This window comes from Leucoraja erinacea, chromosome 5, assembly GCF_028641065.1.
Source record: "Leucoraja erinacea ecotype New England chromosome 5, Leri_hhj_1, whole genome shotgun sequence".
Lineage (NCBI taxonomy): Eukaryota > Metazoa > Chordata > Chondrichthyes > Rajiformes > Rajidae > Leucoraja > Leucoraja erinaceus.
The window spans coordinates 8784650-8802621 of record NC_073381.1 but is presented as its reverse complement, the minus strand read 5'-3'; the positions used below and the strand labels follow the sequence as shown (position 1 = coordinate 8802621).

Genomic DNA, 17972 nt, shown 5'->3' with positions numbered 1-17972 from the left:
TCTCATTCACTCTCTACACACACTCGAGGCATTTTTGCAGCAGTCAGTGAACCTACAAACCCACACGTCTTTGGGATGTAGGAGGAAACCAGAGAACCCTGAGGAAACCCATGAACTCACAGGGAGAACGTGCAAACTCCACACATAGACAGCATCCGAGGTCAGGGTCGAACCCGGGTCTCGAAAGACAATGGACAATAGGTGCAGGAGTAGGCCATTCAGCCCTTCAAGCCACCACCGCCATTCAATGTGATCATGGCTGTTCATCCACAATCAGTACCCCGTTTCTGCCTTCTCCCCATATTCCTCTGATTCCGCTATCTTCAAGAGCCCTATCTAGCTCTCCCTTGAAAGTTCTCCAGAGAACCGGACTCCACCACCCTCTGAGGCAGAGAATTCCACAGACTCACAACTCTCTGTGTGAACAAGTGTTTCCTCATCTACGTTCTAAATGGCCTACCCCTTATTCTTAAACTGTGGCCACTGGTTCTGGACTTCCCTGTCATCGGGAACATGTTTCCTGCCTCTAGCGTGTCCAAACGCTTAATAATCCTATACGTTTCAATAAAATCCCCTCTCATCCTAGCACTGAGGCAGCAGCTCTACCCACTTAGGTTATTTATAGTTTTATTATTGTTTATATCGGTTGCGGACTTTACAGAGTTTGTACGTTCTCCCCGTTGATCGGGTAGGTTTCAGTTTCCTCCCACCCTCCAAAGACATACAGGTTTGTAGGTTAATTGGTTTTGGTAAAGATTGTAAATTGTCCCACGAATGTCGGCTAGTGTTAGCGTACGGGGTGATCGCTGGTCGGGCCAGACTTGGTGAGCCAAAGATCCTGTTTCTGTGCTGTATCTCTAAACTAAACTAAACTAAAAATCTATTCTGCTTTTGATTTGTTACTACAAAATACTTTATCCTGTATGCATGCCCACTATCCTGGAATTGCACCCTTTCTCCTTTATCTGTGCACTGTGGATGGCTAGATTGTAATCATGCAGTCTTTTCTTTGCCCTATAGCAGGCAAACAAAAGCTTTTCACTGTACCTCGGTAAATGTGACAATAATAAATGAAAGTACTTAAAGAATATTTTCACTGTCATCGGATGAGCTAAGAGATTCCGTTCCATAATTGCAGGTGGAATCACACTTACGGGAGCACCAGCTGTTTCTTAAACAAAAATCTAATTAGTTTCGAGCAGAACTTACATTACTTCCACGAACACCGTTTGTGAAAAGCTGCCTTGGGGACAAGCATAGAAATGAGAGGCAAACAATGATTCATATCAATGCTGCTGTTGCAAAAAACCAGACCAAACCAACAGGGTTAAAAGGCCAATTTCGTTCATTTGTATTGCGGGTGCAGAACTTCACGTTTGGAAGCAAATCTAGAGAACTGAGGGAGGAAGGGCCAACAGGTTCTTTGCTAATGAAGAGCGAGAATGGAAGGAAAGGAAATATGAAAATCCAGATGGAGATATAGAAAATTAAATTACTATCGAAGGGTGCAATGTCACAGTGGTTCTGGGAAAGAGCACAAGAAGTATAGAAGTTGGGAGATCGTGTTGCAGATGTATAATATAGAAACATAAAAAATAGAAAATAGGCGCAGGAGTAGGCCATTCAGCCCTTCGAGCCTGCACCGCCATTCAATATGATCATGGCTGATCATCCAACTCAGTATCCTGTACCTGCCTTCTCTCCATACCCCCTGATCCCTTTAGCCACAAGGGCCACATCTAACTCCCTCTTAAATATAGCCGATGAACTGGCCTCAACCACCTTCTGTGGCAGAGAGTTCCAGAGAACTCTCTAAGACGTTGGTGAGACCGCATTTAGAATATTGTGTTTAGTTCTGGGCACCATGTTATAGGAAAGATGTTGTCAAGTTTGAAAGGGTTCAGGGAAGATTTACGAGGATGTTGCCAGGACTAGAGGGTGTGAGCTATAGGGAGAGGTTGAGTAGGCTGGGACTCTATTCCATGGAGCACTGGAGGATGAGGGCTGATCTTACAGAGGTGTACAAAAACATGAGAGGAATAGATTGGGTAGATGCACAGTATCTTGCCCAGAGTTGGGGAATTGAGGACCAGAGGACATCGGTTCAAAGTGAAGGGGAAAAGATTTAATAGGAATCTGAGGGGTGACTTTTTCTCACAAAGGGTGGTGGGTGTATGGAACAAGCTGCCAGAGGAGGTAGTTGAGGCTGGGACTATCCCAACGTTTAAGAAACAGTTTGACAGGTCCATGAATTCTTAAGGATTTGGTCTCAATTTGTCGACTTCTTACAAGCATATGGTGCAACAATCTGTTTCAGGATTTGGTGAATGGTGGTCAAGAATAATAAATAGCTATCTCTCCTTTATTCGTCTGCTTTCTACCTTTTCTTTCTTTCTCCTTTCCTTTTTCTCACCTTCCGGTATCACACACCTCTCTATCTCTTTTTTATTCTCTTTCTGTCTCCTTTTTACTGTTAAAATTAAAAAAATAAGAAGCTGTACAAGAAATGGAACATGTCAATATATACTAGGTATCTACGGTACCATATTATTGTACTTACTTCTAACAACATTTTTTTTTTAAATTAAAAAAAAAGACAGGTACATGGGTAGGACAGGTTTGGAGGGATATGGACCAAGTACAGGCAGGTGGGACTAGTGTAGCTGGGACAAGTTGGCCGGTGTGGGCAAGTTGGGCGGAAGGGCCTGTTTCCACACTGTATCACTCTAATTGTACTAATTTGATACATCTTTCAAAGAGCTGGAACAGGAAGGAAGGATTGAATGGCCTCTTCTTTGCTCTGTCTATTTCTACTCGTTCTGCCCTTGCTTATAGTTTAGTTCACTCTAGATTTGTGAGATACGGCATGGAAACTGACCGTTAAGCCCGTCAAGTCCACGGCGACCACCAATCACCCATTCACACTACAGACGCGCCGTAGAAAGCATTTTATCGGGATGCATCACAGCTTGTTTTGGCAACGGCTCCATCCAAGACCACAAGAAATTAGCGAATTGTGGACGCAGCCCAGACCATCACACACAAACCAACCTCCCTTCTATTGACTCCATTTATACCTCATGCTGCCTCCGCAAGGCCAGCAGCATAATCAACGAAGATTCGCACCCTCTTCTCCACTCTCCCATCAGGCAAAAGGTGTAGAGGTGTGAAAACGCACACCTCCAGATTCAGGGACAGTTTCTTCCCAGCTGTTGCCGGCCAACTGAATCATCCTACCACAACCAGAGAGCAGTGCTGAACTACCATGTGCTCATTTGGTGACCCTGTATAGTATGTTGGAGGGAGTCTCTGAGATTTTTTTGCCTCGTCAAGGTGACCAGGTAATTCAGGCAAGATTTTACAATCCTCCATCACCATCTCTGAATATGTTCTTGCTCACTGGCTGGGGAGATTGATCATAAACGGTGGCAAAGTAGTGGACAGGAGGCAGAGAATGGCTTTGAGATTGTCCGATTGGCATCATTAAGTACGGACAAAAATATGTCCTGCTTTTAGTTTAGTTTAGTTCAGAGGTACAGCATGGAACCAGGCCCTATGGCCCACCGAGTCTACGCCAACTACACATTCACACTAGTTTCACCACATCCCACTTTCTCAACCACTCCCTGCACACCATGGGCAATTTTACAGATGACAATGAACCTAAAAAGCCGCACATCATTGGGATGTGGGAGGTAACCGGGGCACCTGGAGGAAACCCACGTGGTCATTGGGAGAACGTGCAAACTCCACACCGAGGTCGGTCGGGATGGAACCCGGGTCGCTGGTGCTGTGAGGCAGTGGCTCTACCAGCTGCACCACTATGCCGCCCAGATCCTGCCAATCACCATGTGCTGTCCTCTCGCTGGTACCCAAAGTAGCAAAGGTACAGAATATCATCAGAGTGGGAAACATCAATGTCCCTCACACAGAATGGCTTGGTAGCTCAACTGCTCGGAAGGAGATAACCTCTGACCAACACACACAACTTACTCAACCTCTTCCCCAATCTCCTTAATGAAGATTTTTCTAAATATGATGATATCTGTTAAAGATATCTCCACACAGCCCTGAGATATAGTACTCCCTTTGTACTAAGATCATCAAACAGTGTGGAAACAGGCCCTTCAGCCCAACTTGCCCATGCCAACCAACTTGTCCTATCTACATTAATCCCACCTGCCTGCATTTTGCCCATATCCCTCTAAACCTGTTCTGTCCTCTCGCTGGTACCCAAAGTAGCAAAGGTACAGAATATCATCAGAGTGGGAAACATGATGATGTTTTTGCCCATATCCCTCTAAACCTGTTCTACCCATATACCTATCTAAATGTTTCTTAAACGTTGCAATAGTCCCTGCCTCAACTACCTCCTCTGGCAGCTTGTTCTATATACCCACCCCCCTTTGTGGAAAAAACAGTTGCTCCTTAGGTTCAGGTGCAATCTTATCTCTCTCACCTTAAACCAATGGTTCTTCATTCACCTACTCTTGGTAAAATACACTGCATTTACCCGACTTATTCCTCTCATTCTCTTGTCCTAGCCATGTCCATGTTGTTGGCAGTGGCGGACTGGGTCTAAAAATATTGGTTGCCAGGAGACAAAGAGGGCCCACCCACAACTACAATGTTATCACTTGCTATCACTTCATCAGGGGCACACTTGCCGTCGGGCAAGCTGACACCCTGGCCAGTCCCCCACTGGTTGTTGGCACAACCTATGTACCAAACAGGAGAGATTCAGAAGGCAAACTGGAGAAATAAAAATGGGCCAAAAGCTGACCTCAGTAACAGTGGGCACGATACTACCAGAGTATTGTAAAAACCCATCTGTTTCACACATGTCCTTCAGGAAAGGGAATCTGGCATCATTACCCTTCCTGGTCTGTGTCAGGGAGTCGGAGCAAGGAGGGCGAGTGGGGGAACAGTGGGGAGATTTAAAACAGTGCGGTCAGTAAGTAAGTAAGCAAGTAAGTTTACAGCCAAGATTGGGGAAGCCCTTTTTCTAAGAGTGAAGTCACATGTCCCAGGTGGAACAATGAAATTCTTACTTGTAGCAGCACAACAGAATATGTAAACATAGTACACTGCAAACAATATAATAAACGAGGAAAAAAGTTCAGTGCGTGTATATATGCACATACTCACATATACAAATATATATATATTATATATTTATATTTATTTTAAATACACATAAACACACACACAGCATATATATATATACATATATACACACACACGCACACATATATATACACACACACACACACACATGCGTACACATAATAAAACAAACAAACAATAATAGTGCAATAATAACAATAGTCGTCTATGTTCAGAGCTTATTTGGAGGTTGTAGTGTTTAATAGCCTAGTGCCTGTAAGGAAGAAGCTGTTTCTGAACCTGGACATTACAATTTATACAGTTTAGATTTTACTTTAAACTTTAAACTTTAGACTTTAGACTTTAGAGATGCAGCACGGAAACAGGCCCTTGACTGAATGAAAGTCATACTGGGTTTTTTTGGATCATATTAATGAAAGATAGCATGATGAATGAGCGGAGCCCAATGATAGATCCGTGAGAGCAGTGGAGGCTCTGTGGGTTACCTTGGAAGATTCTCTGACCAGATGGTTAAGAAGATTGCAAAAAAGTCGTCAACACTGCCCACAGTACGTCATGAATATTGACCTCCCCACCAAAGATCCTAGAGCGAGCAAGATAGACCACTGGACGAAAAAGACATAGTACGGTCATGGGCAGATTCATGGGTAATGTTCGGCCCCATTTCCGTAACCGGCTTCCGTCTCCGCACCAAAGATCCCATAGGATACAAGGAAATCTTCTCCTCATTTTCAGAATTATAATTTATTAACACAAACTGTTCCCTCGCAACGTCGATTACACTGTGAGTCGGGTCAGGTCGGGTCGGATCGGGTTACTGAAATGGAAGAAAAAAAGGCCCACGTTCCGCTCCGTTGCGTACTACACGTCAGCCCATTGCATTTAGAAGGAGTGGTCTATCTTGCTTGCTATAGGATCTTTGCTCCCCACCATCGGAGGGAACTACAGGAGTCGCTGCCTCAAAAAGGCAGCCAGCATCATCAGAGACCCCCACCATCCTGAACACGCTCTCATTCCATTCCTGCCATCGGGAAGAAGATACAGGAGCCTGAGAACTGTAACGTCCAGGTTCAGGAGCAGCTTCTTCCCTCCAACCATCAGGCTATTAAACACTACAACCTCCAAATAAGCTCTGAACTACATGGACCTGGGAGCATTGTTTATGTCTTTGTACTATTATTGTTTGTAGGCAGACAGACAGACAGAAGTAGATAGATAGATAGATAGATAGATAGATAGATAGATAGATAGATAGATAGATAGATAGATAGATAGATAGACAGATAGATAGATAGACAGATAGACAGATAGACAGATAGACAGACATAGACAGACAGACAGACAGACAGACAGACAGACAGACAGATAGATAGATAGATAGATAGATAGATAGATAGATAGATAGATAGATAGATAGATAGATAGATAGATAGAATGATTTTTCAAAATAAATGTTCTGAAAGTCAAAGGTAAAATGATGACATTTGCCCAAACGTTTTTAATATTTTCACAACTGCAGTGTCTCCCATTGAGTAAAAGGTACAGAAGTGTGAAAACGCACACCTCCAGATTCAGGGACAGTTTTTTATCCGGTGGTTATCAGGCAACTGAACCAAGCTACAACAACCAGAGAGCAGTGCTGAACAACTATCTGAACAATTATTGGTGACCCTCGGACAATCTTTGATCGGACTTTACTGGCTTTACCTTGCACTAAACGTTATTCCCTTATCATGTATCTGTACACTGTGAATGGTTCGATTGTAATATGGTATTGTCTTTCCGCTGACTGGTTAGCACGCAACAAAAGCATTTCACTGTAGCTCGATACATGTGACAATAAACAAACTAAACTGAAAGCACTGTGATTGCTCGTGATATCGATGTTCGAGGACACTGCTGCTGACGGGTGGTGTGGGCACAATAATGGCAAAGAGAGTGACGGATCACTCTTTGCACCTTCCCTGAGACGGAAGGACAATAGCATAATTATTGAAGATTTTAATTTTTTCGGATTATTCAGAGTGTCTTTTTCAAATATAAAACAATAAAAAACATTCAAAGAACCACACGAAATTGTAGAGAATTGTGGACGCAACCCAGACCATCGCACAAACCAAACTTCCCTTCCATTGACTCCTCATTTATACCTCACGCTGCCTCGGCAAGGCCAGCAGCATAATCAAGGATGAGTCGCACCCTGGACACTCCCTCTTCCCCCCTCTCCCATCCGGCAAAAGGTACAGAAGTGTGAAAACGCACACCTCCAGATTCATCCTACCGCAACCACACAGCAGTCCCGAACTACTATCTACCTACTTGGAGACCCTTGGACTATCTTTGATCACACAATACTAGCTTTATCTTGCACTAAACATTATTCATGCTATTCCCTTTATCATGTATCTACACACTGTTGATGGCTACATTGTCTTTCCGCTGATAGGCACAGAATGCTGGAGTAACTCAGCGGGGACAGGCAGCATCTCTGGAGAGAAGGAATGGGTGACGTTTCGGGTCGAGACCCTTCTTCAGACTGACTGACTTTCCGCTGACTGACAAAAAAAAAGTTTCACTGTACCTTGGTGCACACGACAATAAACTAAACTCTCTAAAAGGAAGCTACTAAGTTCCTGCAAGCCCAAGACTGCCTGGAAATGATCGTGGATAAGTTTGCCAGAGGATTGTGTCTTAGCGAAGTCCATCTCTATTAGACGTTGTGTTCTTAAAGCCACAGAATAACCTACACATAAATACACACTATATGTTTTTAGTTTAAAGAAACATCGTGGAAACAGGCCTTTCGGCCCACCGAATGCATGCTGACCATTGATCATCCATACATTAGCTCTACGTCCACCAATCCAAGGGCAATTTATAGAAGCCAATTAACCTACATACCTGCACGTCCTTAGAATGTAGGAGTGATAGGTATGCATAGCCGTGTGGGATCACAAGTGAATGAGAAGGTCGAAGACAACTAAAGCCAACCACATTTCAGGTATAATGCTCTTGTTATGACAAAGCATCCCAGTGCTTTGGGACATATGTAACTATTGCAAAATAATAGGCTGACATAGGGCGGTATGGAGGCGCAGCGGTAGAGTTGCTGCCTTACAGCGCCATAGACCCGGGTTTGATCCTGGCTGCAGGTGCTTGTCTAAACGGAGTGTGTACGTTTCCCCCCGTGACCACGTGGGTTTTCTCAAAGATCTTCGGTTTCCTCCCACACTCCAAAGACGTACAGGTTTGTAGATGAATTGGTTTGGTATCATTGTAACTTGTCCCTAGCGTGTGTGGGAGAGTGTTAGTGTGCGGGGAGCGCTGGTCGGCGCAGACTCGGTGGGCCGCAGGGCCTGTTTCCACGCTGTACCTCTGAACTAAAAGTCTCCTGCATTTGGACAATTAAGGAGAAGGTAACAGGATGCTCACGTGAGGACATAGTTGACGCTGACGATGCAGTGTGGCCTTGACGATCTGCTGTTGTGGACAATAGTTGCGTAGCTTTGTACCCAAACCCAGCCACCATGCTTTGCAAGGAACCGATAATACTTTGTTGTTACCTGTCCTTTAACAAGCACTGTTAACAGAAAGGAAAACCGATTAGTATTTTCTATTAACTAAACGCACAAAAAATTACGTCTACAATCTCGGAACACAATGCATCTCTGTTTAAATGTTTAAAAATATTGTTCCTAAGATTACCACAGTGACTTAGAATGTATTTGTAATTCCCCCAAGTTATGCTGTTCAAACAATCAAGATCATATTTTGATTCCAGAAGGAAGGTAATTTGGCGTCTTGGCCAGACGACTTGGGCCCAATTTGTATTATTCTGCCCCCAGGGTGTTTAGCGCTAGCTTCCAGAGCACTGGCCATTTCTGGCATCCATCATTGGAAACACATTAGCAGCAGATTTGCTTTTTTCCCCCCCTTTTAGAGTTTGTAAAATTGCTACAATCTCCAATTATCAAGTGAGGGTAATGCCAAAAAGGACGTTTCAAACCCATGACCAAGTATGAAAACCTATTTGGAGTATTGTGAGCAGTTTTGTGCCCCCCATATCTGAGAAGGTGCGTGCTGTCATTGCAGAGGGTCCAGAGGAGGTTTACGAGAATGATCCCGGGATGATTGGGTTAAAGTATGAGGAGCGCTTGATGACTCTGGACCTGTACCCGCTGGAGGATGAGGGGGGGGTCTCACTTAAACCTTTTGGATAATGAAAGATTCCAGCAGTGGGATTCCATAAATGGGAGAGTCCAGGACCAGAGGGCACAGCCTCAGAATCAAAGGGTGTACCTTTAGAATGGAGATGAGGGGGGACTTCTTCCAGAGGGTGGTGAATCTGTGGAAGTTATTGCCAAAGAAGGCTGTGGAGGCCAATATATTGCCAAGAGAGCAGATTGATAGGTTCTTGATTAGGTATGCCCATCAAAGGTTATGGGTAGAAGGCAGGAGAATGGGGTTGGGAGGGAATGATAGATCATCGAGGAAGATGACTGAATTTGGTGCCTTCCCTCACAGTGGGAAATGTTTTGATTCTGCTGTGTGGTGATGTTTTATGTTGGACTCTATTGTGTGTTGTGTTCTTTGTTTTATTGTGTGGCTGCATGCAAAAACAAATTTCAGACCTCGGTTTGACAATAAAGTGCCATCGTATCATATCGTATCGTATGGTATCAGCCATGTCGTAGTCGATGGCCCGAATGGCCTAATTCCTCTCTACTGACATGGTCTTCTATCTTTTAAACAATAATCAGAAATAAAAAGACTCTTGCACCTGGAAAAGTACTTACACAAATGATGGGCACAGCGCAAATGAAACGTGTCACACCCATGTACATGATGGTAGAGAGTTTTTTCTATTAAATCCTGAGGTTCATACCCGGTCAGCTCAGCTACCCTGCATCAGACAGAGAGAAAAGTTGCAGAAGTAGCTATAGATGAATATGCTATATCATTGTTGACTTCATTTTATTTTGAGTTTAGTTTATCGTCACGTGTACTGAGGTACAGTGAAAAGCTTTCGGTATGTGCGGACCAGTCAACAGAGAGGCAATACATGATTACAATTGAGCCACCCACAGTGTACAGATACACGATGAAGAGAATAACAGGAATAACGTTTAGTGCAGGATAAAAGTCCAGTAAGTTCCCTCTATCTATTACATTTCACTATTACCGAATAAACGTAATCAGTGGAAGATAACGGAAGTTAAATGAGGATAATGTCCCTCATTTTGAGACCTATGGGAAGGTAAGAATTCCAAGAACAGGGTAGGTTTTTGGGCCATAGCATTAATCTAGGCTAGTCACAAATTTATGTATAAGAATAAACTGCAGATGCAGGTTTACATCGAAGATAGACACAAAATGCTGGAGTTACTCAGCGGGTCAGGCAGCATCTCTGGAGAAAAGGAATAGGTGACGTTTCGGGTCAAGACCCTTCATCAGACTGAGAGTCAGGAAGGGGAAAACTAGAGGTTTGGGAAGGTACAGAACAAAGCAGAGTCTGCATCAATGATTCAGGAAGATGGAGCCCACAATGGTCCATTGTTGGCTGGGGACGAGTTGATAAAGGAGGGATACCAACGGTGAAATTAGCAAGTGGACTTGGGTGGGGGAGGGACAGGGAGAGATGGAATGGATACTTGAAGTTTGAGTAATTAATACTCATGCCGCTCGCTGGGCTGTAAGCTGCCCAAGTGAAATATGAGATGCTGTTCCTCCAATCTGCCTGTGGCCTCACTCTGATAGTGGAAGGCAGCCCAGGACAGAAAGGCCAATATGAGAGTGGGAAGAGGATTAAAAACATTTGGTAACTGAGCGATCGTGTCGGCTAAAGCAGGCTGAGCATAGTTGTTCTGCGAAATGGTTGCCCAGTCTGTGCTTAGTATCGTAAGTAAGTAAGTAAGTATGTTTATTGGCCAAGCATTCACATACAAGGAATTTGCCTTGGTGCTCCGCCCACAAGTAACAACATGACATACAGCGACAGTTATGAATGACTCAGAAAACACTAAACATTAATAATAATAACATTAATGCTAAAACACCATTGATCAAGCATGTGAAGTTTCAGGTTGTAACCCTTCTTCAGACAGAACATCATCTATCCATGTTCTCCAGGGATGCTGCCTGATCTGTTGCATTACTCCAACATTTTGTGTCTTTCCTTGGCAACTAGCATCTACAGTGTTTTGCATTAAGGGTTATGGCTTCAGTCAGGTAAGTGGAGCATAGAACAATGACCAATGGAGAGAGAGGATAGTTAGGATGGTGGTCGGAGTTTTAATGAGCCAGGCAGCTCCATCCTTGATGGTTTAGAGGTACAGCATGGAAACAGGCCCTTCAGCCCACCGACTCCATGTTGACCATCCATCACTCCACCACCCATTCATACAAGTTCTGTTATCCCACTTTTCACATGGAGGGTGGTACATATATGGAATGCCAGAATTTTGGACAGGGAAGGTTTAGAGGGATATGCGGGCAAACGGGACAAGTGTACATGGATAGCATACTCGGCATGGACAAGTTGGGCCAAAGGACCTCTTCCTTTATAAGATGTTATCAGGCAAATAAACCATCTTACCATCAACTGGCGAGCAGTCCTGATCTATAATCTATCTCATTGGAGACCCTGGGACTATCTTTGATTGGACTTCACTGGCTTTATCTTGTACTAAATATTATTCATGTCATTCCCTTTATCATTTATCTGTACACTGCGGATGGTTCAATTGTAGTCATGCATTATCTCTCCGCTGACTGGTTAGCATGCAACACTGTACACGTGGCAATAAATGAAACTGAATTAAACTCAACTCTTCCCGTGTTATGTGACTCTACCTATTGCCTTAAGCTCATGTATGTTCTGAAATGTTTCTTTAAACCTCCCATTGTGAGTTTTTTAATAAGATTGCATTGTCCTGCCATTAGCTTGTTTTTAACTTCCAGATTAGCTTTAATTCCACACTATTAATTGATTAAATAAGAGCTGCTGTTTAGCCAAAGGCTAAGGTAAATCAGAGGTAAATTCAGCTCCTTTCACAGAGGTACAACACGGGCTCAGGCCCTTCGGCCCACTGAGTCTATGCCGCCCAATGATCCCCGTACAGTAGCACGATCCTACACACTAGGGACAATTTACAATTTTTTAAGACAAAAAAATCCATGACAATTAACCTACAAATCGGTACATCTTTGGAGTGTGGGAGGAAACCGGAGCATCCAGAGAAAACCCATGCGATTGCAGTACAAACTCTGTACAGACAAAACCCGTAGTCAGAATTTAACTCTAGGTGTCTGGCGCTGAAAAGCAGCAATTCTACCGCTGCGCCCCTGTGCCGACCTCTGAGTTACTTAGTTTAGTCTGGAGCTACAGCGCGGAAACAGGCCCTTCGCCCCCACTGAGTCCACGCCGACCTGCGATCCTCTTACAGTATTTTGACACTATTTGGTGTTTCAATTCTAAAAGCAAACTTCTGCCTTTGCAAACCAACTGCAGTGCTAATTTAGACAATGTCATGCTTGGACGACAAGTGGGTGAACAACCATCACGGACTTCCATCTTAGTCAAACATTTACTTGCCACTTACAATGGCCTTACCTGGAATCAAGGAATATAAGTTTCATGTCAAGGCTGGCTCGAAACATGAACATGTTGCTGTGCAGTTTAATCTCTGTCACAGCGCTGGGAGGCAGTGAATGGCCAACTGCGACCAATCCAACATTTTGATAACATCCATCGAAAGGCGACATGTCCAGACTGTATTGGCGTATCTTTAAATAGCCACTACAATGGATGACCTGCAAGAGATATTGAATTGAATTGAATTGAATTGAATTGAATTGAATTGAATTGAAAATTACAGCATGGAAACAGGCCCTTCGGCCCACCAAGTTCATGCCGACCATCGATCACCCCTTCACTCATCGATCTTTAGTTCTATGTTATCCCACTGTTGAATCCACCTACCAGGGGCAATTTAAAGTTGGCCGAAGGGCCAATTTCCCCGCTGTATCTCTAAACTAAACTAAAGCAAATTAAAGCCACCCTAGCTTTAAATTTGGCCGTAGGATACTTGGAAAATGCCAGTATCCCAAGATGGAACCACACTGGAATGAAATTTTGGGCAGTGTTGCTGCTCCCTGTGCTAACACCTCCCTTCAGTTCATTCACATCTGATCAACCTGTGACTCTTTGTGTCCTAGTCAGATGAACTACTCTGATCTTATAGAAACTTACAAAATTCTTAAGGGGTTGGACAGGCTAGATGCAGGAAGATTGTTCCCGATGTTGGGGAAGTCCAGAACAAGGGGTCACAGTTTAAGGATAAGGGGGAAATCTTTTAGGACCGAGATGAGAAAAACATTTTTTCACACAGAGAGTGGTGAATCTGTGGAATTCTCTGCCACAGAAGGTAGTTGAGGCCAGTTCATCGGCTATATTCAAGAGGGAGTTAGATGTGGCCCTTGTGGCTAAAGGGATCAGGGTGTATGGAGAGAAGGCAGGTACAGGATACTGAGTTGGATGATCAGTCATGATCATATTGAATGGCGGTGCAGGCTCGAAGGGACGAATGGCCTACTCCTGCACCTATTTTCTATGTTTCTATGTAAGTTTCTCCGTGTGTCTGTATGTAGGCACTGCAGCCTGGGATCATGAGACAAGCATTCATCAGGAAAGTAAGTAATGTCATATTCTTCCCAGTGAGACACCATTACCTGTCAGTTTGACTAGGAATTGACAGACCACCAGGAATATTACTTAGTGCATTAGAGCTCCACTCTGAATTCTGCATTTGCACAAGAAGGCACAAAGCTTATAGTTTTACTGTAATGGACCAACGTTTTATTGCCCGAGCCAACTGAATAATCTACAATCAGCTTTGCGTGGGCTCTATTAGATACACTATGTGCCAGATATAAATATATTTTATTTTTGGATTTGACAGTGTGGAAAATATCAATTTATTTGAAATCCTCCAATATGTGACTTGAAATGACTGAATGCATAGGAAAGGGTGATATGGCAGTTATAGACTGAGACGGTGAACTCAAATCCTTCTGTGGTAAGTTGTTTAATAAATGTGCTGCTGTGAGCAATGCTGACTAGGAAACCTGCTGCACTTTCATTAAAATCAAAACTGGTTCACAAAACTGGCAGGGGTGGCACGGTGGAGCGGCAGTGGAGATGCTGCCTTACAGCGCTTACAGCATCAGAGACCCGGGTTGGATCCTGGCTGTGGCTGCTGCCTGTGTGGGAGTTTGTACGTTCTCCCTGAGACCGCGTGGGTTTTCTCCAAAATCTTTGTTTCCTGCCACACTCCAAAGACCTACAGGTTTGTAGATTAATTGGCTCAGGAAAAATGTAAATTGTCCCTAGTGTGTATGATGGTGTCTAATGCCCCTGTCCCACTTAGGAAACCTGAACGGAAACCTCTGGAGACTTTGCGCCCCACCCAAGGTTTCCGTGCGGTTCCCGGAGGTTGGAGGTAGTTGCCGGAGGTTGCTGGTAGCGGAAGCAGGTAGGGAGACTGACAAAAACCTCCGGGAACCTCCGGGAACCGCCCGGTATCACTAAACTAAACTAGACAATACTACACTAAATGGCCTTCAAGAGAGGTACTCTGCCCACTCTGCCCTGCATTTGACTTAAATCTCACGCTAAATGGTCAAAACAATGTTCTGAGGCAGAGGTGATAAATGATGGACCTGGATTTGGAAATGAATTCTGCAACATGGCAACTTACAAGACGACATTATACATTATTTTTTCTTTGTACCTAATTCCCATTATAAATCAAGTTCACTCTCTGTTTTGTTTGCCTTTAGTTATCAGACAATCACCATTTTTTGTTTAAATCTCTCTGTGTGGAATATTGCACACGTCCAGGCAAAACAACACACTCCCAATGTTGGAGAGCCCTCCAGCACTTTAAAGCAATCAAGCAAACAGAAAAAGTATTTTGAAAATAACATTTGATTTTGTACTTGTCCACATGCTGCTCTTAGTCCTAAATATGTGAGATTTTCTCCCATATATTTATGACTATGAACAACAATTTGATGAGTGCAAAGTGAAATGGTATTTTCAATATATATGTTTCGGTACTCTTCCAATTGCAGTAAAATTATTTAAAGTGAACAATACATTTCAAAATGGCTCTCGATTATCTGTCCGGTGCACGTTTTGTTTTCTACAAATGGTAGTAACTTTTGTGTGTGTATATACATCTGTATGTATATTATATAAATGTGTGTGTGTATATATATATATATGTGTGTGTGTGTGTGTGTGTGTGTATGTATATATATACCCCCCTCCCCCCACCCCTGTGTGTGTGGGGGGTGGTTAGTGTGTGTGTGATGCTGCAGCACCCCCCCCCCCCCCCCCAACAGCGTGTGTATGTGTATGTGAATGTGAGTGTGAGAGTGTGTGTGAGTGTGTGTGAGTGTGTGTGTGTGTGTGTGTTATTGCGTTAAATTGCAGAACAGGAAAAGTAAAACAGCAAAAGTTCCTGTGTGATCAAACAGATAAGCGCGACCCACCTTGTAACCACCGCACGTCAAGCCGGCATTTCTCTTTGCTAGGACACATTTCATCCTCAGGAAAAACGAACGTTCAATCTCATATTCTGTCAAAACATACCAATAGTTTAATCGCTTTAGTGCGATGTTGTGACAATGTGAAAGATTAACAGAGATGGGAATGTGCGAGAATAGACTGGGTGTACCTTGAACGAGGTGAGAGTGGTAGGGCTGGTGGGCTGTTAGAACTGCAGTCATCTCATCGTGATCAGCTGGGTGAATATACTCATAAATGCTGTTCCCGGTCAACTCTACCTGTTAACATCAGGAGCACTTTTAAATGTTACTTGCAAACGGTTCTGTATTAAAATAGATGTATCACACACATATATATATATATATTTACATTTACATCCTTACATTCCAATATTATCTATGCAATCTCAAATAAATTTGCATACATCTAATTTATTTATATGTAAAACATTGATATTGTATTCTTCAGGGTAATATTTATTATTTTCTACAAATATTCAAAATTAGCCATCGAGACTTGTGGAGTTTCCCATTATACAACATGATCATATGTCCTAAATTACTCACAAAACAACTACACACTTGTCACATTAGTACACCATTAATATTTTGCTAATCATTTTCAGGAATATTATCTAAACATTTTTTGAAGTCAGAATGCTATATAGCTCTTGGTTTATTTAACACTGTGGTAGTCTTTTGAAAAGATCCACATAATTCAGAAGGATTTGATTTCTCCAGATAAATATGCACTTTTTCCCCTTAGTTTTTGGGTAGGGTGCTATGCATTGCAAGTGTCATGCACTCTGCTTCAGGGAAACTAAATGTTGTTAGAACGGTGCTATTTTGTTACCCTTCCAATTGAAGTACAATTGTTTTAAGTGAAAATTAAGTTTCAAAATGGCCCTCAATTATCTGATGTCCTTTGAATATTCTGTTGGTAACTTTTGCATATTGTGTGATAGAGTAAAATTATTTCCCAAACAATTGCAATGTACGCAATGCTTTAGAAAAACTAGAAGTGGTGGATCTTAAAACAAAACATTTTAATTGGGATATTTCCATCTTTATACAAATAAATTAATATATTGTGCTTTGCTAGTCGTTAAAATGTGATGCAATATATTTCTACTTTAAACTGAGCTTCCTTTGCAGAATATATTGAACATTCAATAATTCTGGGAAAGAAAATTGATAGATCTAGAATCATTGGACAGTGCACAGATTCAGACCCATGTACACCAATCCAGGTAAAATATAAAGTACTAACAGTAAAGCTGTGTTTATTTGCACCCAGGGCATATTTTACCAGAGTAAGGCTTTTTTTTAGAAACATTGAAAAATCTGGCACTTAGAATAAATTGATGTTTTTCCATGTCGTTGTGTGACAGATTGTTTGCTTGCACTGAATTTGTAACGTTAAACCTTTCTGTAGGTTATACTTTGGGATAATGTTAATAACTATGAATACATCGTAGAATCTCAGAGCAACGAGCGCTCAGTTACAGTTTACACATAAACCAGTCAAAATATTATTTCCACAAAGAGCATGCAACAACTTTGGTTCCTTGATCCTGGGTTATATTTTTTTTTTGGTAATGCGTTTGTCAGTCTTGCCTGATGTGTGATTTTTATGAATCTTCGATTCTGACCATGAGGTGAAGTACATTTGAACGCGCAAAGCCATACGAGGGACGGCCCTGGTTTAGTCCTGATCGCTCAATCCCCGGGAATGGTGTTGAATTGTGCGAACGCACAATGGATACACGATGAACATGTTTCATCAGAAAGCTCCATCACAACCTCACAAAAAGAGAGGAGGCGCCGATCGAATATATCAGTCAATCAGATCTTCATTAACCCGGAATGTTAACACGATAAATACCAACATGCAAATAATGTTTCAGAAACCACCGAGTTAATGTGTGTCTGTTACTATATCTTATTAGATAGCAAATGCAATGATAAATGGCTACATATTTTACTAATGCGTTGACACATATTCTAAGCAATCGCACACACACACACACAGACACAGGCGGGAGAGCAAGCAAGCGGAAAGAACCGATGTCTTACCTGTGACAGCCCCAGATGAACTGACGCCGTTTCGGAAATGTACATGATCTTCCCATCTGGAGCAACCACGAAGATGAAACCATCCAGCGTCTGAATGGACCGAAAGACAAGCGGGGAAATAATGCATCAACGTCTGGCTACAAGCACGATCGGGAGTTCTGACAATGGAGTTTGATGACCACCACAATAAATATCTG

At 42.7% G+C, this 17972-nt stretch overlaps 1 protein-coding gene across 2 annotated transcripts in view; it reads right to left on the bottom strand.

The window, feature by feature from the left end:
- sim1a (SIM bHLH transcription factor 1a) overlaps positions 1 to 17972 on the bottom strand; it is a 92441-nt gene that overhangs the window by 56262 nt on the left and 18207 nt on the right. For both annotated transcript variants that reach the window (XM_055635018.1, XM_055635017.1), the window contains exons 4-9: positions 17776 to 17865; positions 15870 to 15978; positions 15685 to 15770; positions 12740 to 12939; positions 9924 to 10030; positions 8560 to 8707 (exon numbers count right to left, since the gene is read on the bottom strand). In XM_055635018.1, coding sequence (XP_055490993.1) covers positions 8560 to 8707; positions 9924 to 10030; positions 12740 to 12939; positions 15685 to 15770; positions 15870 to 15978; positions 17776 to 17865 — 740 coding nt within the window. The remainder of the gene's footprint in view (positions 1 to 8559; positions 8708 to 9923; positions 10031 to 12739; positions 12940 to 15684; positions 15771 to 15869; positions 15979 to 17775; positions 17866 to 17972) is intronic.